The following is a 24,624-nucleotide window of genomic DNA, read 5'->3' on the forward strand; positions in this document are numbered from 1 at the left end:
CCTGGACAAATTTAACAGTTGTTTATTGTAAATTACTTCTTACAATACAAATTCACTTAACATGCATTTCCTGTTAGTGCAAATTATTTTGGAACCCCCCCAGAGAAGACAAATTGGAATAAATGAGTTGCCCTAGATCGAACAGCTGAGTGCAAAGGACATTGGGAAATGTAGAACAGCTGAGTGCAAAGGACATTGGGAAATGTAGAACAGCTGAGTGCAATGGACATTGGGAAATGCAGAACAGCTGAGTGCAAAGGACATTGGGAAAATGTATTAACTTGCATCCAGATTACCGCGTCTTTACTGTGTTTTAGACTACTGATGCTAGGATGCATTTCGAGTTGCACAGACAAAGCTTTCTAGTTGCCACAGTGCTCATGCATCACTGCCATTCCCATGAAAACAAATTGCATTATCCTTGCAGACAAATGTGTAGGTGTTGAAAGTGTTGGATATTTTACCACTGTACAAGAGGTTGATTTCAACATTCCTGCGAACACTTTCTCAACCATTCTGAAAAACCAGGATACAATAGTACAGGCCTATGAACAGCAAACTGTGGATGCAAGTCGTCAGCATTTCCAATTTGTTCAATACCCTGAATGTTGAGGACACCTTGGTTTTGTGGTTTAAAAATGCCCATGATCAGAATGTGCCTGTATATCGACTCACTATGAGACACAAAGCTGAGAAATTAGCACAGCTGCTGGGACATACAGATTTCAATTACAGTTATAATTTGCAATGTATACTTTTTAAAAGTTCACTTACAACTGTATTTTCAATAAAATGCACAGTACTTTTAAATGTATAATACTTTTCTTTGTTCTGTAATTGATATTTGATTTCAGTGTTAATGTAGCTTCAATAAAAAAAAAAAAACTGACAGTATGCATTTGGATTTGACTCTGGAGGATAATAATAATAATAATTACTGATAATACGATTTAATTTTCTGGCTGGTCCCTTGACATTTGTATTAATGAGAGTTGACTGTATGTGTGTGTGTGTATATATATATATATATATATATATACACACACACACACACACACACACAGTATGTGTGTGTGTGTGTGTGTGTTTACATACTATTAATACACACATGTATTTTGTTTTATAGAAACCACACGCAATTTACTGTAGTTTCATTATAAGATGGTGCCGAAAGTGTACTGGGAACAGTATCTCAAAAAAGATTTAGAGGTTGCCAGTCAGACTGAATTGGTGTCCACAATGTATTTATATATTTCCATACCTTGGCTTTGTGTTTTTCTAGGCTGTTTTCAGAGGAAGGCTCCGTCGAACTAGTGGGAGAGGGAAAGTTGCTTGATGATGCAGAATCCTTGGCCCCTTCTCCAAACCAGGGGAGCGGTACACAAGGGCGCAGGGGGGAGGAGGTCGCTCCCTCTGAGGAGGTTGTACTCATTGAGCGTTCCTGGGTCTCTTTAGATGCCCTAGAGATATGTTTTTAGGACAATATGTTACTATTGTTATTATTATTATTTGTTTATTTAGCAGACGCCTTTATCCAAGGCGACTTACAGAGACTAGGGTGTGCGAACTATGCATCAGCTGCAGAGTCACTTACAATTACGTCTCACCCGAAAGACGGAGCACAAGGAGGTTAAGTGACTTGCTCAGGGTCACACAATGAGTCAGTGGCTGAGGTGGGATTTGAACCGGGGACCTCCTGGTTACAAGGCCTTTTCTTTAACCACTGGACCACACAGCCTCCTCCTGAGATATAGCATCTAAGGCTGATATGTGGACACTATTAGCAGTCAACATAACAGAATTGCATTTTTTTATCTCAGTTATTTATATAACTGGATAAGGGCGTCTGCTAAGAAATAAATAATAATAAGCTAAAACTATATGAACATAATTTTCATGGTAAAAATCTACCAGAAGCCATAATAGTAGTACAGTTTTTCATGTTAGATTTTGAAATGTCACATTTTTCAATTTTTGTCAGTTTTTCGTTTATATGGAAAACTCCAAAGCGGTATGTAATGAAATATGTTAATGTAACCTTATTCACCAGGTTTCATTTGACTTTGTGAAGCAAAATTAGTTAATTCTATAGGGTGATGCAAAACTTTTGGCCATAGCTGTAGAATCCACCAGCAGAACAAATCAAGGGAACCTGTGACTAATCTTTCCAAATAAGTGATACTGAGTTCCTGCTTCATCATGATGTTTTCAACACCCCATCACCACCATTTCTAGTAGCATAAACCTGCACAAGTAGCTCTACGAATCAGAACTGCATTAACAAAATATGAACCAGGACTGCATAACAAAATAGTGTGACAAAATGATAAACCAGACAGAAATCGAATCCCTGATTTTTAAAACCAATAACGCATGTATCAAAACAACACAGCAAAATACTGTAAGTGAAGTTAGAAAGAGCTGAGAAACGGCAGTGGCTTCTAATGAATAAAAGGAGATGCAGCTTGCTGGCAAATGTAGACTTACTGAGTGAAGGCATAAGCATGCGATTGTCGAAATGATAAAAAAATGCTTTATGGATTAATATTCCTAGTTTACTGATTACAGTAAATGTTAATAAAGCAGCTGTTTTGATATACTTCCAGCCCTGTTTCTACGTGTACCGATACCCTCACAGTTCTGATGTAAGAGCTGATGCCTTTCCTACATACCTGCTTCCAGATGACAACCTTTTAGTTTCTTTACCATTCTCGCTCCCCTTCTTCCCTTTGCCAGAGCTCCATCGCTGGGGAGCCCTGTGATTACACAGCAAACTCACTCAAACCAAACTTCATTACAAGTGCAGTCTGTTGATACAGCTCTTAATTCCTCTTCTAACTTAATGACACTGTCAGTATTATTATTATTATTATTATTATTTATTTCTTACTGACCAGTATATTACAAAACCTTTTTTAATTTGTATTAATACTCTGCATGAGGTCAACTGCATGCCTTTTCACGAGTAACCCTCGTTCTGCATTCAATTAAGATTGTGAGTAAAGGAATAGCTCAGGTATGAATTGAATATGTTACCCAAGGTCAATAAGCTTTCTTTTTGTCTTTTCTTCCTGTCCGAGGGAAGGACTGGAAAGCACTGGAGACTGAAGATCTGCAAAGTCAGATATGTTCAACACACAGTCAGATTACTAACAACAGCAACTAGATGAACAAAGAAAAAGAAACTTATTACAAGTAAAAATGTATAATTTAAATGTATTTTAATATAGTAAGGCAGGTATAATGTGTAATCTTAAATGCTGCACGTACAGTTTAGGTACCATATAAAGGTATATAAAGGTATGTGAAGTCAATTTTAGGAGTAATTTGTGTGTTTGCAATTAATATGTTGTGGCGTATTAAAAGCAAATTCAGTTTACCAAACTTATTAAAAAAAAAAAAAAAAACACTTCAAGCCAGCGGAAACTCAATAGAAACTTGAACTGGCATCATTTATTGTATTAAAAAAGGGAGGCACACAATGCATCTGCAGGTGCCCTTTTAGAAGATTTAAATACCTTCTTTATTCTGCTGTGGATGACGGTGCAGAGATGCATCCGAGCTGCAGCATGACTTGAAGGGGGGTGAAGTGGGCGTGTCTACAAATGTCTCTCTGTAAGTATTCCCAGCCTGCTCTTGCCCTTTCACTTGGTTTTTTGGTGTACATTCAGATGAGAGGGCCGCAGAGGACAGGGTGGAGGCGTCTGAGTCTGATGGAGGTGAACATGTTCTCAGAGTCACAGGGAGAGGGGACCTGGCACTGTGCAAGGGACTGCCAGAACCATCTGAAGCCTGAGGAAGTAAGTTAACAAGAACATATCAATCATGTTCTTTTGGATATCGGGTTAAGAGCAGATAAGGGTTAAATAATTTAGAAAACTGTGTTGGTAAGTGAACACTTGCTGACATCGTACAATCTTAATTTTAATGAAGCTGCCTGTAGCTTTTCTAAAACACTCAGCCAGATCTGATTGCCAAGCAGGTTCAATCTACAGTGGAGGCGGACAGGAGAGGGGACTTGTTTAAAAATACAATAATTATCTCTGAAGCTGAGCTGAAGGATGCAGCTTGAAACTAGTGTAAAAAAGTGTCTGTCTTATGTGCCACTTAAATGGTGAGTTCCTCATGATAGATCACCTGGCATGTTTAATTGCGTTAATTCAGCTGTCTTTATAGTGCATATAGCTTGCAAAAATAAACTCTACTTCCTATATTAAACACTGTAAGACTAACTTGTCACTTTGAATTTCATAGCTCAGTGAACTGAAAACTAGGGTGTCACCAAAAAAAGGTGGTATTGCAAGTCAGTATTGCAAGAGATTGTAGCTTTTACATCTCATAGAAGACTGTACATACTGATATGCCTCCACATTTCAACACCCTTCCATGAATACATCGAAATTAAATATTTGAATTGTGAGGTGAAACTTTAAAGTGCAATGCTACAGTACATTGTGTTCTACGTTGTACCTTAAAAAATAGCCAGCATTAAAAACATCCCGATTAAAACAATCCCCTCACAAACAATTGCATTATAATATTCATCTGCAGATCTTATCTGAACCAAGAGATGGCAGTATTCTTTTAACTCATTCGGTACATTTATGGCAAAATAATTTTTTTTATTTTTTTGTATGGAAGATGTCATGACAGGAAGTTGACACATTCAAAGATATTTTATTTATTTATTTTGCCAATTACCTTTACCACCACATTCCCAGGATTGAGGTTAACAGCAGAGCATTTGCAGTCTAAGCATTTGTTTGTGAAATGTAATTAAAGTAGGGGTGCTAGAAAAACAAAAATTACATTTGTAATGCTGTTTTCAAACTCCGGGGTACAGGATAGCAACTGGCAGAATAATATCTGCAGCTGTTTTAATGCGGGCACATATTTCAATATTGTATGAATTGAAAAAGCTGCATATTTAATACCCAGTTTCAGGTTCTGTCTCTTACCCTCCTCTCCAGGCTGTCCTCCCCATCAGTGGAGCTGACACTGTCCCGCAGCCTGGCTCGTGAGGGCCTGTGTCTTTTACTCTTCACCGAAAGCTGCACCCGTGCCTTCAACACATTACTGTCTAGCCTTTCTGTTTCAGGGACGGCTTCATTAAAATCTTCAAAAGGTAAAAGAAATTTATGAAGATGAATTTTAAAACAAAAGCACTATAGTATTCTAAATTATAAAATGGCTACAACAGAGGGAGCAACAGTGGATTCCATGGAAACTCTGCCTGCTACTGCAGTAAACTCATGGTAACTCGAGGCATACCACGGTTATTGTGCAGTGCAGCTTGAAGTGTAACATCAATAGTTTCTCTTCCCAGCAGAGTGAAGCTTAATGGGCTGTATACCGTTGTTCCTGAACAAGATGATTTCTACTTGAGACTAGTCTCTCTCTGTAGAAGTATTAACAAACACACTGCATTTCTAAAATTAACTCGTTCATTGACAACTAAACTACAGAAGCAAAAAAAAAAAAAAAAGTCATTCTGGTATATGTTATCATCTGAAATCCAATTTATGTTTACAATTATTTGTACCAAATCTAAATCTGCGGTGAGGATTAATGAGACAAAAGATATTTATCGTGAAAATGATTTTTTTTTTTTCGAAGTGTCTGTGCCCCTGCGTACACCCTGGTCTCTTAACATCCAAAGGATTTATCCTTTAATAATCTGGAACTGACTCACACCAATTTTCAGTGTCATGAAGGAATTAACAGTTCTTTAAAGAAAAATGGCTTAATAAATACTGTATGCTACTGAATTGAATAATACTCAAACTGTATCTTTTAAAAGACTTTTTGATTGACAATGAGGCTAGTAATATATGTTAGGCTGCAATGTTTAAAATAGTTGTAGTGTTATAAAATATATAAAAATAAATAAATAAAAGAAAAAAAAAACCTTTCTGGTCAGACAGATTGGATACACAATGCTCGAAAGCATTTCTATTGGATCGAGATCTGGTGATTACAAAGGCCATTCCAGAACTTTTATCTTCATTTTCTTTAAGAATTCCAGAGTTGACTTATCTGTATGCTTCAGGTCGTTGTCGTGTTGGAAGATAAACTGTCTGCCAATCAGCCTACGAGCAGATAGTATCATTTTACTTTGTAGAATGTTTTGATACATGGCTGCATTCATTCAATCTTCAATCACATCAATGTCTCCAGTCCCTGAACTGCTAAAACACCCCATATCATGATCGACCCATCTCCATGTTCTGTAGGTACAAGGTTTTCCCCTTTCTTCTCCAAACATATTTTGGTCCATTTGTGCAAAAAAAAAAAAAAATAAAAAAAATTCCCTTTTTAGACTCAACGGACCAGAACATTTTGTTGAAGAATAGTTCAGATTCCTGTTCAGATTAAGTGGTTTGTAGTGAGGTTTAAGTTAACTCTTCTGTGTTCTGTGTCCTCTGTACAGTTCTTTCATGCACTGTTATGCCTGATGCTTCTAAATCTTTCTTTAAATCCTTGGCTTTTAATCTTGGATTTGTTTTATCAAATTCTCCTACCTGCTGTACAACTCTTTTGTCTTGACCATCATCTGCTGTGGTGCCAAAATGATGTTCTTTAGTATTTACATATTTCCCCTTGGTCACATACTAAGATTACAAGGCTTGAATTATCATTTTTATGCAGGTGACACCCACATTTATGTGCATACTAAATCAGATGTTGATGTTGCTGCCTCTGTGCTTGCTGATTGCATTTCTGATATTAAGAATTGGATGTCACAAAACTTTCTGCATCTTAACTGTGACAAGACGGAGGTTATATTGCTAGGCACTGCCCACCAGTTACGTAAAAACCAATGCTGTAAACTTGTCAGTTGATGGTACTATGCTTCAGTTTAGAAATGAGAAATTTGGGAGTTATTTTTTATCCTGGATTAACTTTTGAACCTCATGTGCAGAATGGTGTTAAGGCATCATTTTTCCACCTTAGAAACATCACTAGGGTGCGACCCATGCTTTCTGCTTCTGTAGCTGAAAAGCTGGTTCATGCTTTTGTTTTTTCAAGGATTGATTATTGTAATGCTCTGCTTGCAGGCGTCTCCAAAAGAACACTGTCCAAATTACAACATGTTCAGAACTCAGCAGCTCGTATCCTGACAAGGTCACGTGCCAGGGATCACATCACTCCTGTTCTGGAATCCCTGCACCGGTTGCCTGTCAGGTTTCGTGTTGATTTTAAAATTTTACTTCTTACTTTTAAGGCTTTGCATGGTTTGGCTCCACAGTATTTATCTGATCTCTTAACAGTCTACACCGCTTCACACAACCTTCACTCAACTGATCTTGGATTGTTATGTGTTCTCTCTGTTCACCTGCGTTCTATCTTGGATTGTTATGTGTTCTCTCTGTTCACCTGCGTTCTATCTTGGATTGTTATGTGTTCTCTCTGTTCACCTGCATTCTATCTTGGATTGTTATGTGTTCTCTCTGTTCACCTGCGTTCTATCTTGGATTGTTATGTGTTCTCTCTGTTCACCTGCGTTCTATCTTGGATTGTTATGTGTTCCCTCTGTTCACCTCCGTTCTATGGGTGACAGGGCTTTTTGTTGTTATGCACCCTTTGGAGCACCATTCCTAAAGAGATCAGGGATTCTGCCACTCTTAATGCTTTTAAATCTAGCTTAAAGACCTACTTTTATAGAAAGGCATTTTTATGTATTTTTATTTTTGTTTGTTTATTTGTTTGTTTGTTTGTTTGTTTGTAAAGCGCTTTGAGATGTTGCTTTTAAAGGCGCTATATAAAATAAAGTTTATTATTATTATTAGATTCTTCAACAAAAGTTGGAAATAATTACCTCCTTTTCTAGCTACTCACTTTATAATGCAGCTTAGTTACTGTGCAATGGTTTTCAATGAATATATATTTTAAGGCAATAATCCACAGGAAATAACCAATGGGCTTCTCTGAACATGTTATGGCAAGAAGTGTAGCCTCACTTTTAATGTCTGTAATCAAGAGAGTTCATTTCCTTGCTTAGCTTTGGAGCTTACATTATTACTTGATACGTGCTGACTGAAAACACAATTGACATTCCTATTTTGTATTTTTGAGCATGAGCTGATGGGGGTTATTAAAATGCCGGAGGTTTCATTCACATTGTAGGTTATTTATTAGGTAAGATTGAGACCTGCTACTGTGTGGTGAAACACTCAAGAGCTAACTTGCTTAGAACACACTTTTTAAATCAAGGGTGTGTGTTGCTTTCAAATAATTCATCTATCAAGTTAATTTTTGCTACCAAGCCCAGCAAGAATGAAATACTGCATTCTTCACTCTCAAATGTAGCCTTTGAATGCTTGAATGCTAGGCTGATTAAACATTATGGATGCAGGGAAGCATATTATATGTAAATGATATGGAGAGGATTGAAAACCCCGGGTCTATGAGTTTTTGATATTGGCGTCAAATTAAAATACCTCTCCCGCATAAAAAAAAATAAACACAATATAATAACATCTCTTTTTGATAAATTATTTAAAGATCGATATGAGTTTTTTGAACAGATTCTTATATTGTTCACCTGGACTGTCTCTTGAGAAGTTATGTCAAAATGTATGTTTAAAAAATGTCAGAGCATGCTATAACACTCAATGGTAGTACAGTGCCGTTATAATGTGGCTGTCGGGGTCCATAATTAGGAGACCACGTTATTTGTGTTTCGCCTTATAATGAATATTGGCATTTTTGTTCCTGAAATGATTTACAATGCCTACAAGCCAAATTAATATTGTAGCATACGGTGGGAAATGAAGGAAGGAGGCACACATATGTTTGCAGGTACTCGAATCCACGGTTTATTGAGACAATTATTCTCTGCCCGTTAGCCTGGGCCACACCAGAAACAACAAACTGTCTTGCACTTTCACAGCAGCACCTTCACACAGCAGCACCTTCACACAGCAGCACCTTCACACAGCAGCACCTTCACACAGCAGCACCTTCACACAGCAGCACATTCACACAGCAGCACATTCACACAGCAGCACATTCACACAGCAGTTTGTCTCAAACTTTAGCACAGCACATTTTTTTCCTAGAGCAGCCCTCTTTGGAGTCAATCTTACCAAGAAAACCTCTTACTTTGTCTTCGTCTTTTCGCCATCCACGCAATGTAGATTCTGCAACATTTATATCTTTTGAAACTGCTGCTTGAGTTTCACCTTGTCTTACTCTGTCCACGCATCGTTTCATTTTAACAGAAGGATTTTCGTTTTTTGCTGCCTGCCATGCTTCGTACTGTATATCTGGAACGTTCACCCAACGTTTGCAAGTCAAATTGCATTATGGGGGAAATGGGAGCCCCGACCTTACCGTGTTATAACCAATTCCGTACTATAACAGGTCATGTTATAACGGGGTAGCACTGTATATGTAGTAATACTAAAAGTAACTATTACAATTCTTTGACAAATGTTTCAACTAGAAGTCTTTGAATTGATTTTCTCTTTCAGTATTACTTAATATGAAAACATTATAAAAATGACTGTCACAATACCAACATGGGAAAAATATAAAACACTAGAAGAACATCCACCACAATTACGTATTTCAACATTTGTATCAATATTCCACAACTAAAGGTCCACAAAATGCAACACATTGTAATTAGGATATATACTTCAGCATTTCCTAGTACTAAATTATTTCCTAAATACTAAAAAGCCAAGCCAACAGTGCATGTTGATGTATAGTGAAAGTTAAGAGAAACAACCTACCAACACAAAACAGTTTACAATTCAAATTTAAAGGTGGAAATTCACAAAGTCATTTGCTCCTAAGTGTCATGAGCACCATTTTTTTTTCTAAAACATTATTTATTTTCTTTCCTTTTTCAGAAAACAATGGTGTCACTTTGGATTGAAAGGCTACTGGATTTCCCCCAAAGTGTTACTGTTTTGTTTAACCGATACATTTCTACATTTTAGACTCACCCCCGTTTGGGCCAATCTGGCAAGACTTCTGCCCTCCTTCCAAGCTTTCTATTGCTTCTTGTGAAGGACCTCTCCTCACAACCCCATGGGAGGACTGGCGCTCTGCAATATTATTGTTGTTGTTCACCTGAGTCCCATTTTGCTTCATCAGTCTAAGGAGTTCCAGCTCCAGATCCGAGATCTGTAAGAAGCAGCACATGCTATATATATATATACAGTATTTAAAAAAAAACAAAAAACTATTAGCGCTTTCATTAAAAAGTAAAATCCCCATAAAATGGTGACACATTTAATAACTTGTGCTAATAAATATCTTTAGCAAATTTCATCACGATCTGATAAGCAGTTCACTAGACATTTGTAAAGACTATCTCCATCTCTCCCCTTTACTGAACAGTAAGGCCAATAAGGCAGTATGACTAGAAAGATCAAGCTTGCTCTGATGAAGTATTCCATCGAAACATAGTTTGAATCAATGTGTGAAGAATTTTCGGACACTGGTTATTTGGCTTTATGTACTGTAGAGTAACCAGTGGTCTTGTGCAAATATAATTCTTATAGGAATAAAAGAATGTCCCACTGTGTCACAGGTGTACAGTAGACTAATGTATCCCACATATTGTTTTACAGAAATCTTTTTTGTAACCTTTAAGTGTGGTTCAGGGGGCAGGAGCTAGGGCTGATGGAACTGAAGCTCACTACTCAGCCTAGGAAGTCTGTCCACGCCAACCTCCCTCAGCATAGGAGACCTCTGGACTTCTTTTGATTTGTCCGCTATTTCTGTCTTATTTCGTTCCCCCTTTAGGGAAGTAACGTTTGCTTCTCTGCCTTGGATGCCGGTCAGTTCGGTCTCACCTCCGCAAGGGCGACTCTACGTGCGCCAAGGGGAAATCTTGTCCTCTTTTCTAAGTCACAAGCACTGCTCTCCTAATTTAAATTCCTGTGGTGCCCTCCACACAGTCCTTGCTCCTGTCCTATGAACTCATGATGGAAAACAACATAGCTCTTTTTATCTTGTATTACCATAAATTACCAAAGAGAATTATTTACCCGGGCTTGCAGTCCCTTGATCTCTATCAGGTGTGCTCTCTCTGTCTCTTCAAACTTCTTCCTTTCAAGTTCTTCATGTTTGAGAAAATCTACTTCCCTGTCAGACAATTCAAATAGTTCAGCTAAATGGAAAAATAATCAAATGCAGATAAATCCTTCATATCATTGAAGAAGATTTAGGACCTTATTTTGAAAGATGTGCAATGGCAAAAGGAAAATTACGAATAGAAAAAACTGTAGTGGTATAAAATTAGCAAGAAACAACTAATTTTCCAACTGGTAAAATAATTAATAATAATAAAATATTAAATATATTCCACTTCCTAAATATATATATATATATATATATATATATATATATATATATATATATATATATATATTTAAACCAATTAAAGTAAAGTACTGCGTGTGCATTTTTCTTTTTTTCTTTTTTTTTTTTTTTTTTACAAATGTCGGCAAGCTACTGCTTCATAACACTGGCAAATGAATGTTCTACACAAGATCTTAGTCAAATAGCAGTGTTGCTTGTCAATTACTTTTGCTGAAAGTCCTTTATGAGTTTCTTTGCTTTGTTGTATTTCTTCTCCAAGGCCTGGTACTGGCTCTGGGTCTCTTTGAGATGCTCGTTGACGGTGTGGCAGAGAGTCTGCGCCTCAATCCAGTAACTCTCCAGCTGCAGCATCCTACTCTTGTTGTCCTCAATGCTTTGTTTCAGATGGTTCTTCTCACACTCCCATTGGACTTTCTCACTTTCAGCAGTCTGCAACTGTAGGAGGAACACAAAGCTAATGAAACTGGTGACCAGATAAGTGGCAAACATTTTATTTTTTAAATTAAGAACTTTAATCATATGACAAACCCAATCCAGAATTTTACTTATACAATAAGTAAAATTACTTATACAATAATCTGTATAATATGCATATATAATCTGTATAATATATGCATATTATACAGATTATTGATTTTAACCATGTTCAGCACTACCTGCATGGGTGTAAGACATGCATTTTCACACAATTGTGATTTGACTGAAATAATGTCCACCCTGGGCGTTAACAGTAGAAAGGGAAATGCATCTTCTGAAAGAGCACCCACTGAGGAAGTTAGTCTGGCGCATCTATTTGCAATGAGATATGTGCTTATCTTGAGAATATTATACTGTCAAAGAGACTACTCTTTAGAAAGCAGACAGTTCCAGTTTATATGAATCAGTATAAAAGTATATCAGAGAAAACTATATTTCTGCTTTGAGCTTCTGTTCCTTGAGATGGCTGTAAAATCACATTTGAACAAGTATTGCACAGGAATGCAATACAGTAGAGCAAACAACAGCAGTAATCAACGCTGTCGCCTTTTTTTTTTTTTTTTTTAAACCTACAGACTGCAATTTAGAAATAGTTTTCCACTGGAATCAGCTCATCCAGTGGAAAAATCACAGGCAGCAGTGTGGAGTAGTGGTTAGGCCTCTGGACTCTTGACTGGAAGGTTGTGGTTTCAATCCCAGGTGGGGGACACTGCTGCTGTACCCTTGAGCAAGGTACTTTACCAAGATTGCTCCAGTAAAAACCCAACTGTATAAATGGGGAATTGTATGTAAAAATAATGTGTAAAAATAATGTGATATCTTGTAACAATTGTAAGTCACCCTGGATAAGGGCGTCTGCTAATAAATAAATAATAATAATAAATAATAATGCCTACCATGCTGTTTCTAGTGTATACAGTGCAGTATCATCTATATTGTTCAGATTTTGAAATCACAGCCATACAATTATCAGGGAAACATGCTTAAAACACTTGTATTACACTCTAACACCCAAAGACAATTCTAGCTGCCAGAGTAATGCACTTCTCAAAATAGCATTATATGATGCTTAGACCATCGTACCTTGTGCTTCAGCTTCTGAATTTCTGCTTCAGTGACAGCATGCTTGATTTGTAACTGTATGAAGGTTGAAAACAAACGGGTCAATGCAACAACAAGGCAAATAAGCTTCTTAGCTTCACTGACCAAGATTCTTCACTCCCAAAGCCTGTGCAAAGTACTGCACTGCAGTAAGCTATAAATTATAGTGTTCAGAATGCACAATTGCTCACTGTGCAGAATGTTAAAAGAATAACCTCTTCTGACTGACAGCTACGATTAAGAAAATATATTGAGGCCTTTTCCATTAAATTGATCTAAACAATGGCACAATTAACTGTGACTGAGTTCATTGAGATTATTAAAACCAACATGTGGAGTATTTTGTCTTATAAAAGAACTGTATCTGTAATGCTACATTTAGAAGACTGGTACTCTTAAATGGAGGATAATGGAGATCTTGATAAAACTATATAACAGAATGGATTGGTTTTCTGAAAATCAACACACAAAATACAGTGGCTTTCGTCATGTGATTTATTATATCAAATGAGGGCAAAACAATGAAATTATCCCATTGGAGAATCAATGGTGTAAAAAGCATGAGAAACTGCCTCAATCCACTTACACAGATACTTACCTCTCGGAATTTATGGGAAAGTTTTGTGGTGTCCAGCTCTGTTGGGGAAAACATATCCTCAGTTTCAGGCAGGTCAAAAACTTCTATTGCCATTTCTGCACCTTTGAGTTCTGGGGCTGTGTCATCCTCTTCATCATCTGTGGCGTATTCCCCCGTCTGTAAATGTTTTCATCAACATACTGGTAAATGTTCATCATATTCATTTTTTACTAAAAAGGGTTGTTTCAGTGGTAATGAAAAGCACATTAAGAATATTGATCTGGCTCCCAAAAGAAGTGTTTAATATGTGAAAAATGTAACCTCTTCATCACTAAACTGTGTCATTTCATTTTGGTATACAGTCAGCACTCGGATATCCGTTACCCAGATACACGTCAGTCGCATTTTTATTGTGCAGTTACACAGCGCTTCCTCCAACAACAAAGCAAACGAGACAAGGCACGGTAATGTAAAAGTGAATCATTAAACAGTTTTAGATACTGTGATACATTTTTTTTTTTAAACTGTGAAACTTTAGTTGTTTTTGTGCATTTTCATTTGCAAGTGAACTGTGACATTAGGGCCTTATCGAGCACTATACTCTGCAATTTTGAATACTGACTTTGGATATTGTTTTAATTCTGGCAACTGCATTGCCTTTTATGTTTTACGCAGTTCTGTGCATGGGTAACATTTTGATTTCATTTTCCTGTTGGGTCATTACTGGGGAATTTTACATAAGGCCCGTACAATACGTACTTGATTTAAAAGTATGTACTCTATTACAGTCCATGTGTCATCTATTTTGGCAGGTGATAGTTTCAGAATCATATTGTTCTGAATTCAATTAAAATACTACTTCTGTTGAAAATATAGTACTGTACCAATAAAAACAAGTACCATACATCTAAATGGAAACCTGACATTGTTTCTTTTTTGCATTCCCTGAAAAAAACGGACAAGCGTTTGTCTTTTACTGCTGTGTTATTCCCCAACTTGTGTGCTAACAAATTTTAAATTTCAAATAAAAAATTAAACTAACAGGAGGACCGTCTTCAGATAGTTAAACATTCGAGACAGATTGCTGTAAACATACTGAATCAAATCTTCCATGAATGAACTACCATTATCATGAGCATCATGAGAAAAAACTAAGAAATAAAACGACAACAGTGCCAAAGAAAAGACAAATATGCGCTACAATATACGTCTCCCTGTACAGTTCCTCAAACCCAAGTCATATTTTTTCTTTCTGTATGAAATGTGTGTGTGTGTGTGCAGGGCAGGGGGTTGTTTGGGTGGTAGGGGGCAGGTTACAACGTGCTCACCTACAGACACGTCAAATCAGTGGAAATAATTAGATATGCATCACACTCGTTTAACCGTCACTGAAGTCAAAATTTTATAGGGTCGGATATGTGAGTGCTTACTGTAGTTAAAGTTAAATCTATACTTAGTCTATGAACCAACTAGGGGGCTTTTGCTGCGTGAAAAACATGAGAGTTATTTGTGACCCGAACATAATTACTAAAGTAATCTCAAGGTCGCAAAGATGAAATGTTAAAGTTTCCAAAGTCATCATTAATATCTTTGCAAATGGACTGCTAAGAAGTGCAATGCAACCAATTCCAAGATGTTTCGATGTCCTGCCTACATGCTTACTAATTGCAGCTAACAGACACTGAGCTGCATGAATAAATGTTTCCAAGGGTAAGCAATAAAAGCAAGGACATAGTGTTGACTCATAATAGTGGAGAAGCAACATAAAACAATCTTTCAAAAATAAAACAATGGATGAAACTTAACCTGAAAAGTCTTGCCTCAGATAAACATTTCCAAGCACTATTATGTGAAACCTGAAAGAGCTATATCTGCAAACAGCACTCACTGTCACTTTGATTCATATTAGCACAGAAATGCTAACACTGTGTGTATAACACTGCACCAACCTTTAGCATGTCTATACAGCTCACCTCATCATCATCAGCATCATACTGTGCATAGTGCTGCTCCATCATCTCTCTCTGACGTCGCTCCTGCTCCAGAGTCTGGCTTATTAAATGAGCAACCTCACTGGTCTGTCCAGGTTTTTCTCGTCCAATAAGGAACCTGCGGACAAAGGCCATTTTAAATCTCGTCTCGTCTGGATGTAGAACGTGATTTCTCCAGACACAGGGAAAAAAAAGTTACAAGAAATAGATGTTTACAATTATTTATTTCAGATTTTTTTTTTTTTCAAAACTCATTTATTGTCATAAAGTTGAAGGAGGATACAAGAAGATTTAGAAGCATTTGAGTATCCCAATTTCAACTATTGTTTCTATTATCAAGAAGTACAAGACAAGAAGTATTGCATGGTGAAGGTTTCAATGGTCGCAGGCCAAGGAAAAAGCCACTCTTAGGAAAACGTCACAAGGACAATCGTTTAAAGTTTGCAAAACGGCAACTGAATGATGGATATGAGTTCTGGTCAAAGGTTTTGTGGAGTGATGAAACCCAATCGAGCAATTTGGTCACGCTGATAGTCGTTACGTTTGCAGAAAGTCTAGTGAGGCGTACAAAGAAAAGAACACCATACCTACTGTCAAGCATGGAGGTGGTAATATCCTTCTATGGGGCTGTTTTTCCTCTAATGGCATGGGAAATGTAGTTCCAATACATGGTAAAATGGATTCCATAGCATACCAAAAGATATTGGCCAATCATCTGAAACCCTCCTCTACAAAACTTGGTTTAAAGTGCAACTGGATGTTCCAACACGACAGCAATCCAAAGCACACATCAAAATCTACTTCAGAATGGTTAAATAAGAATAAAATCAAGGTTCTGGAATGGCCTAGTCAAAGTCACAATCTAAATCTGATTGAGAATGAAGAAGGCTGTGCATAAGAGAAGTCCTCAGAATTTGAATGAACTGGAACACCTTTGTGTTGAAGAATGGTCAAAAATCACTAAAGAATCATGCCAAAAGCTCATTGACAAATACCCTAGTCGTTTAAAAGAGGTTATTATTGCTTAAGGTGCCTCAACTAGCTACTAATTTTATTTTCCTTGTCAGGGTATGAATACTTTTGAATGAGCATTTTTGGAGTTTTGCAAAAATAAATGCTGAAATAAATAATTGTAGACATCTATTTCTTGTAACTTTTTTTCCTCATCAACAAAAACAAAACCTCTGCTACAAAAGATTTTGCCTATAATTATTTGTTTTTTGAGAAAATTCTAGAAATTATACATTTCCATTGGGGTATGTAAACTTTTGACTACAACTATATATACATATATATATAGATGAGTAATGCTAACCCTAGACTGCTTCCAAACAGTAATCAGAGAGACATTAAAGAATACATTTACAACACAGCATCTATAATGTATCTCTTACAGCTCATTTCAGGTACAAGCATCTCAAGGCACATACACCACAAACTACTGCAGAGCAAAAAGCATAAAGATGTAACCTGATTCTGCATCAGGGCAGCAAGTTCTGCAGCATGCAGGAGGTGTGTAATGACTCAAGGCTCTACCACCAGAAGGCTACAAATGGTTAACATTTGATGAAAATATGCAAGGAAGTGTCCATTTTGTGTCATTAAAAGACATATGCTATTATTGGTGGTTGTCTTTAGATATGCTGTAGCACTCCCAAGGCAATTCACTACAAAATCAACTTCACAAGCATCGTAGATAGAACAGTAACCCCTCCCCTTTAAAGCTGATGCAAGAAATACGCTGCCAAGGAATGCCAATTGATTCATTGGGATTCAAGAGATGTTATTTTAGCTGTTATCTACAAAAAAGCAATTCCCCAGGAACGTGAGTCATACTTTTTTTTTTGCAGGCTGCACAGAAACATACAGCCACCAGGGGGCATGTGCTGAATGCAAAACACGGTATATTCCACAAGCATCTTAAAAGGCAAGAAGATTCTTATTTGTATGGTTATATTAAATTCAATTGCATTTGAATAGTTTAATTGAGTGCCTTGTCAATAACATATTATGTACAGTATGTGATACTAAAATGGTTACTGTTACTGATTAAACAAAATTCTAAATCAGAGGGCTGTATTAGAATTGTTTACCAAATAGAGTAACAAGCTGTAACAAAACTTGTTATACAAATGAAATGAGATGCCAGCAACATTTCACAATTACTTGCATTGGATGTAATGTACAGCATGTAATAACATCAGTTATCTAGGCTTGATACAGTATTTCTACTCAAGTTCCATAACGTTCAGAATTCAGTTTCACGAATGCATCTACATATTGTTGACTGAATTTGACTCACACACAAACTATTACATTTCCTCACTTGTAAGCCCCACTTTTAATAATATGTTTCTTTCAAAAGGGTCTATTCTTCTGTTCATGGTTAGTGGAAATACAAGGGAAACAAATAGTTATATGTGTTTTAAGAGCAAGTTTTATTTTGTATTGTCATTGCTACAAAGCCACTAATTCAAAAGTGTAATTAATGCTTTATTTGGCTGGATTGTTTTTCAGCTCCAAATTATAGGTTTACTGGGTGCTGTTTCTTCATGGCACTTGAGCAATGCATGTCACACAACCCTTAGTTTAAGTCTGACACAGATTACTGCATCAGCCTCAAGCACTGCTCCAGAGAAAGACAGCCATTTAGAGGCAGAAACAATGAAAAACAATTCGATAACCAGAGCCGACAAAGGAAATGATTTGAACCTAAATATGAAATTCCCCTTTTCTGTACTCTACAACCGCCTATGTTTTTCTGTAACAAATTCACACTGCAGTGAAACCGCAGCTTAATTTTTACTACAGAAAATTATTATTAAGGTTGTTGTATAACTGTACTGACATAAATGTAATGAAAAACAGATGGAAAATAAAATGTTATAAATCACATGCCACCTCTTTTATAAAAAGACGTCCATTTCAATATATCAGGATTTTTTTAATGAAATGACAACACTAGAATAGTATTTTGCCAATCACATAAATATGAACCATATTTTCGCTTAGTCTAATTCAATATTGATTAAACTTTTGTAAGGTGTTATTTGAAATAAGGCAATTCATCTTATTCTTCAAATACATTTGCAGCACCATAGCAATTTCATTCTATATGTAATGTTTCCAGCTGAAGAACTCCTTTTGGGCAACCGTATTAAGCATGCAGGTAAGCTTTCTACCAAGTGAAAAGGACACCATTTCAAATGCCTGATGAACAAAAACAAAACATACATGGGGAAAGCCATGGTTGCTGAGGATAAACAAAAATGTGGTCACAATTAAAATAAATAAATAAATAAATAAATAAATAAACAAAAATCACTGCACAATTACTGTTATTAAACATGATTGAGAGAATCATGGAATACAGCTACAGTATGTACCAAAAACGAAGACACAATCTCACTGGTATGACCGGCTCAATCGGCCGAGCCTGTAAAATCGCATCGCAAAGCAGAACACAATGCCTGATGCAACTAAAAAATCTTGTGTGTCCAGGGCTTTAGCATTGAAACCTTATTTATCAAAGTTTGAATGAGACATTATAGTGGCAGTCTGTATCCCCAAGCTGCAACTGCAATAGGAAAACCAAGAACCACTGTGTCTTTTAAGATCAATGCATAATAATTCAAACACTGTGAGCAAGATGTATTAACCAAATCAGAGTTATGTTGGGTTTCACTGAAGGGTGTGGTCCTTTTATTCCTCATTTCAATGGCCAGAACGTGTACATTTAGTCACATATTTGACATAGTAAAATATCGGTACATTCATTCAACGACTCACACCTTAATGACATTTTTATCTTAATGGCATGTATGATTCTTATCAGTAAAACCAATCCAACCAAAAATAAATCCTTTCCAGATTTTCTTTTTTTAAAAACATACACCATGATGATTATCAGAATTCCAGCACATCTTACTATCAACAATTTAACAACTTCTGAAATAAAATTAAAACGGAAAAAACAAATACAAATACACTGTCTGGCCAGTACAGTATATAGAACACAATGCAACACAATGTTAAGAGGTACCCAACATTACGTCAAGAAAGGGTGAAAATACACAAACTCTTCTTTTGGGTATCACTATACTAATTTTCTTAGGCAAATTAGTTCTTTAAAAAATCCTCGGATGATCACCCTGATAACCATACGATAAACCTTTAACTGAAGAGAAATCTTTAGTATCAAACCCAATGAACTACAAAAATAAGAGTGATCATAAAATGTTTACATTAGACTTGAAAAAAAAACAGTGTACACACAGCACATTTTAGCTTATAAAGAATCTTCAATTATTCAAACTAATTGGGCCCAGCAAGTGTAGGATTGAAGGTCTCCCATTAAATAAAATCCAGAAATCCACCCACAAGTCTAAATGCCGTTGGTGCTTAGAATTCCTCATTCAGCTTGGGCTAATCTGAACTGGTTTCCTGGTCACTCGCAAGACAACTTCAAGCCGAACATGAAAAGATTTCAGCTTTCTAAAAGTGTAAATTAACCTGACCTGATCGCGATGGGGTCGTATTTCGGCTTGGGGGCCTAACTTAAATACTGACATGCTAAAGGTGGCAGAGCATTTTCTCTATGACAGCGAGCCAGAAAGGTACTCCACACAACATAAGCGTTTGCTGTAGAACAGTCTGTTTACCTGACTGTGCCTTTTGTGTTTCTCAGGACAGCAGCAGCAAAGTTCTGTGTTACTCCCACCAGGCTGATTCCATCCACCTCCACAATCTGGTCATTAACCTGGATTCTTAGTGGGGAAAGAAAATGGGTTAAACATGAAACTGGAAGGTCAAAGTCAATGTGTGTTAGAGATAATACTAACTTACTGCAAGGGTTAGCTAAAGCTGAACAATGCATTCTGTTCATATTCTTCTCAGTTATGTTTGTACTACTATTATAATCTCTGAAGTGCTAAAGAAAACTGTTACACAAGAAAGTAAATAATCACTTGCTTTTTACATTGAGCTAACAAACTGTGAAGATTCAAAAATACCTTAAAGTTACTAGTTAATGTACAGGCTTTTATTATATTATTTCTATTTAATGTGAAGGGTATCATTGCCAAGAATACCCAGACCTCCTGGGAACCTGATTCATTGTCAGCTGCAGGGAAGTAAATGCTGATTAAATAAGTGATACAATTAGATACTAATTGGAGATGCTTTAAATTAAATGTAACACAATTTAAATGATAGTGTGTGCATGTATGTGTATATGTGTATATATATATATATATATATATATATATATATATATATATATATATATATATATATATATATATATATATATAGTGGCAGAGTATGAGGAGTGAGTCAGGAAGAGGTTCACCTGGCCCTGCTACTGTGTGGAGAGCACACACTGTGCTCAATCGTAATGAAAAGGTACTGTGTGAAGCCTTTTGTTCTCTTGTATTAAAAATTGAGTGTTTGTGTTATTTGTCAGGTAAACGGCTTAGCCATCCTAAGTTAGTCATTGTATTTATCTTGCTCTTATTGTATTATTACTTGTACTGTAACACTTGAAATGTATTTGCTAAAGTTACCACTGTTTAGTAAGAGCTCTGAAGGAGCTAGGTGTTTTGTTTATTTTTGTTTATTTTGTATTATTAAAACCTCCAGTTTTTGTGTCCTGTGTCTCATTTTATAGGGACAAACAAACAACCCTGAGTACGGCTGTATTACATATGGTGGCAGCATGTGTGGGCGCCCCTAAAAGACCCAGAAAAGAAATGGAAAATTTAAAAGAATTGATCGCAAACATCAACGAGAATACAGCTGGAGCAGAATGAGAGGTGGAGACTGCAGCTAGGGCTGCCGGAGCGGGAGCTAACAGAGCTGGAGCTGCTGCTCCAGAAGTGGGAGTAGCTACTAAAAGCTCTGCTGTCTTCAGTTTCAGAGGGAGAAACACCGCTGTCTCCAGCACTGGAGGAGGAGAAGCCGGTGCTGTCTCCTGAGCCAGGGCAGGAGGAGCCGTTGCCATCTCCGGAGCCACGGGTGGTAAGCAAGGGGGAGGAGGTGAGACACCCACCTCCATCACTTTTACACTGCCATAGAGACTCTACTTTCATTACATGTAATTACCTTACACTGGTCAGCACCTCGTCAATATCAAGCATTGTAGTGCACAAATGACCCTTTTTTGTTATGTATATATATATGTGTGTGTGTGTGTGTGTGTGTGTGTGTGTGTGTGTGTGTGTGTGTATATATAGGCATTTTATTTCAAATAAATCTTTGTATGTAAGCAATAAGATGTGACGCAGAGGGTATTACCGATGTTACCAATTTTATTTATTTTTAGTGGCCTGCAACTATACCAGATATTTTTATGGCTCACATTGGTTGGTTCTAGCCTGGTTCGTAGATAAAGATAGAAAGCCGGCAGATTCTTCAAACATTTCATTACATGTTTCTCCAGTGACTTCATGGGTCAGTTTGGATCATCGGGGCACTCATACATTTAATGATCATATTTTGATATGTTGTAAATAAAACATTACCCTTTTAAATGACTCCTACACGTTTCATTGCAGTAAGCACTTGCAGCTGCTCAATCTGTGCCTTCCACTTTCCACAGTTTACAGTGAGAGATAGTGTTTTTAGAGGCACGGATTGTACACCCAAGCCAGAGACTTACTATTCTAACAAATAATGCAACACGTTCATGTTTTTATTTGAATTATGTTATTTTAATATAATACTTTTTCTTTTTTTAACTATTGAAACTCAAAGTTAGTTCAGCATCCCCAGTAAATCCAAGATGGACTCCTGGTTAAATAATGAGTAGATTTTTGCACATTAAAAGGCTTTTTTAAAGGTTTTAAAAAAAATAAATGTTAAAAACATTTTGTTTCAGATATATTTGTTGGGTTAAAACTGATTAATAAAATCATTTAGATGTATTTTCTGTTTAAATCTAAAAAATACGTTTTACCACCCTGCTAGTAGCAGTAGGTTTTTCAGTTTGTCCGACAGTACTCCTCTCTGTACCGTTTTTACAATCAGTTTGTCAGGTGACTTTAGCTCGGGAATGCTAATGTGATCTTGGTGTGCATGTCCCACAGAATGTCATTGGTCAATTCTACATTATCAGAAAGTATGTCAAGTATGTAGCGAGCGCCTGTCTAATCAGCTACTGGTATGAAGAACTGGCACAATTAGTAGATTGAAGGCAAGCATAGAAAAGAGCTGATGGGTGAGAGTGATCAGGAATGGGCTAATACATTTTATTGAGCCAATATTTTTATTTAGCATCCAAATGATCTGTGGAGAGCTGAGAAAGTATATTTAATTAATCAATTATCCTGGGGAAACGCAGTCATCTACCTGCCATGCCTCTGAGCTGCTCCTCCTTCTATGACCGTTTTTACGAAAATGCCAAGTTTTTCCAGACCTGCATCAGCTCCAACTCCCATGCCAATGATACTGATCCCCAGGCCTTCCTCACCTGAACAAAGAAAAGGAAAAGTACACTGAAAGCAATAACACACTAATTCAGACTGAAACGTTGATCAGCAAATCAGCATGCGTACTGATGGGTAATTAAGTTTAATTTGATCCTAATGGCACAGATTCTCGTAATGAGAATCAATGTGAATCAAAATGCATTTAACTGATTAAAAATGTTTCCCTGCTGAGCCTGAACAATTTTTTAAAATCTTTTCCTCATATAAACTCTGTGATCTACAGAGCAGTTATTTGCAGTTTCATACCTCAAGAACCCTGGTTTTCTTTCTTAACAATCAAAAAGTACCACGTTTCACTTACCTTTTTCAAACTCGACAGGGAAAAGGTCCAGCCTTTCCACACGCTTTTCAAGCTCATATTCTGCTGAGGCAGCCACTGGGTCCACCTCCTCATTCCTCCTGTCATAATCTTCATTTGAATATGTATTGAAGACCTGTGAAAATACATAGCACCCGCTCACTTACACAGGAAATGATATAGTATCGATATTTTCACTAATAAGAATGTACATTAAGACTCAATCAAGTAGTCTCACTGATCTGGAATATCTTTTTATTGCTGTCCAGCCTATGGTGTCCAGCCTATGATTAATAACATTGTGCCAAACCGGTCTTCACCAGTGTCTTTCTGCTCCTGTTACACAAACCAAAGAAACAAGAAAGCCAGTTGTTCTCTACTGCTGTAAATTCACATTCCTGTTGGGAATAATAATTTATTGCAACTGGCTTAGTTAGGGAACCACTAGGATGCCTGGGAAAAGGACAATAAGCTGGATGTACCGAACACTAGTTAGACCACAGCACACTCACTGCATGACAATTAACAAGCACTGATAGGCAGTTTTACTGAACATGGAGCCACAGTAGTCATAATGTCTCAGTGAAAACGTCAATACCACACGCCTACCCCACAACTAGAATGTGCCCCAAAGAGACACTGATCCACAGACACAGATGTGCCAATCTGGCTCTAGAGTTTCCCTAAATTATAGTGTTCCCCTATTTTATCCTTAAGAATCTGAACTGCACTAAAAAAACAAAATAATAATAATGATTCACAGTATTTTCTATGGTAGGGTCACAGGCATTGTTCATCTTGGCGGAAATAAATCTTATTAAATCATTATTAAAAATGATCTGCAAATCACTCTAGTGTGAACTGCTGTCATATATGAAGGTATTCAGACAGACAGCTCCACTGGTTTAAAGGGCATTGCGACAATGGAGGGATAATACGTTGTCCTTGATCTGTGTTGTAGCTACATTTTATCCTTACAAAATAAGTATCTAACAGAATAAAACATTAGAAAAATCAATGGACAGTATGTATATATGTGCTTGAACAATAATATTTTCATGAAAGCTTTATTATTTTGAATTAGGGTAAATGAATCAGTGAGCATTAACGTTACTGTAAATTAAATGTATTTTAGCAGGAAAGACATCTAGTTCCAATTGGTATGTTATTATTGGGTGATAATAGATGATTAATAGACCTCAGTCTTGGTATAAGGAATGTTAGCACTTGTGTCTGTGTTTCATAAGTATATGTGACAACCTATAAATGTGGACTGCAGATTCTTTATTTTTCATAGATACCACATGGTCCAATGTGTGATTATGATTGTTACTAGCGGACTGTTTAAGAAAT

At 36.7% G+C, this 24,624-nt stretch overlaps 1 protein-coding gene across 7 annotated transcripts in view; it reads right to left on the bottom strand.

Moving 5' to 3' along the window:
* ppp1r9a (protein phosphatase 1, regulatory subunit 9A) overlaps window positions 1-24,624 on the bottom strand; it is a 67,230-nt gene that overhangs the window by 5,964 nt on the left and 36,642 nt on the right. For 6 of the 7 annotated variants that reach the window (XM_033992489.3, XM_033992488.3, XM_033992493.3 and 3 more), the window contains exons 3-16: window positions 23,275-23,407; window positions 22,834-22,954; window positions 20,148-20,252; window positions 15,469-15,604; window positions 13,517-13,672; window positions 12,901-12,954; window positions 11,546-11,775; window positions 11,007-11,103; window positions 9,957-10,137; window positions 4,959-5,116; window positions 3,519-3,792; window positions 3,037-3,112; window positions 2,673-2,756; window positions 1,262-1,460 (exon numbers count right to left, since the gene is read on the bottom strand). In XM_033992489.3, coding sequence (XP_033848380.1) covers window positions 1,262-1,460; window positions 2,673-2,756; window positions 3,037-3,112; window positions 3,519-3,792; window positions 4,959-5,116; window positions 9,957-10,137; window positions 11,007-11,103; window positions 11,546-11,775; window positions 12,901-12,954; window positions 13,517-13,672; window positions 15,469-15,604; window positions 20,148-20,252; window positions 22,834-22,954; window positions 23,275-23,407 — 2,004 coding nt within the window. The remainder of the gene's footprint in view (window positions 1-1,261; window positions 1,461-2,672; window positions 2,757-3,036; window positions 3,113-3,518; window positions 3,793-4,958; window positions 5,117-9,956; window positions 10,138-11,006; window positions 11,104-11,545; window positions 11,776-12,900; window positions 12,955-13,516; window positions 13,673-15,468; window positions 15,605-20,147; window positions 20,253-22,833; window positions 22,955-23,274; window positions 23,408-24,624) is intronic. The other variant, XM_033992492.3, reaches the window with a different exon arrangement.

This window comes from Acipenser ruthenus, chromosome 3 (assembly GCF_902713425.1).
Source record: "Acipenser ruthenus chromosome 3, fAciRut3.2 maternal haplotype, whole genome shotgun sequence".
Lineage (NCBI taxonomy): Eukaryota > Metazoa > Chordata > Actinopteri > Acipenseriformes > Acipenseridae > Acipenser > Acipenser ruthenus.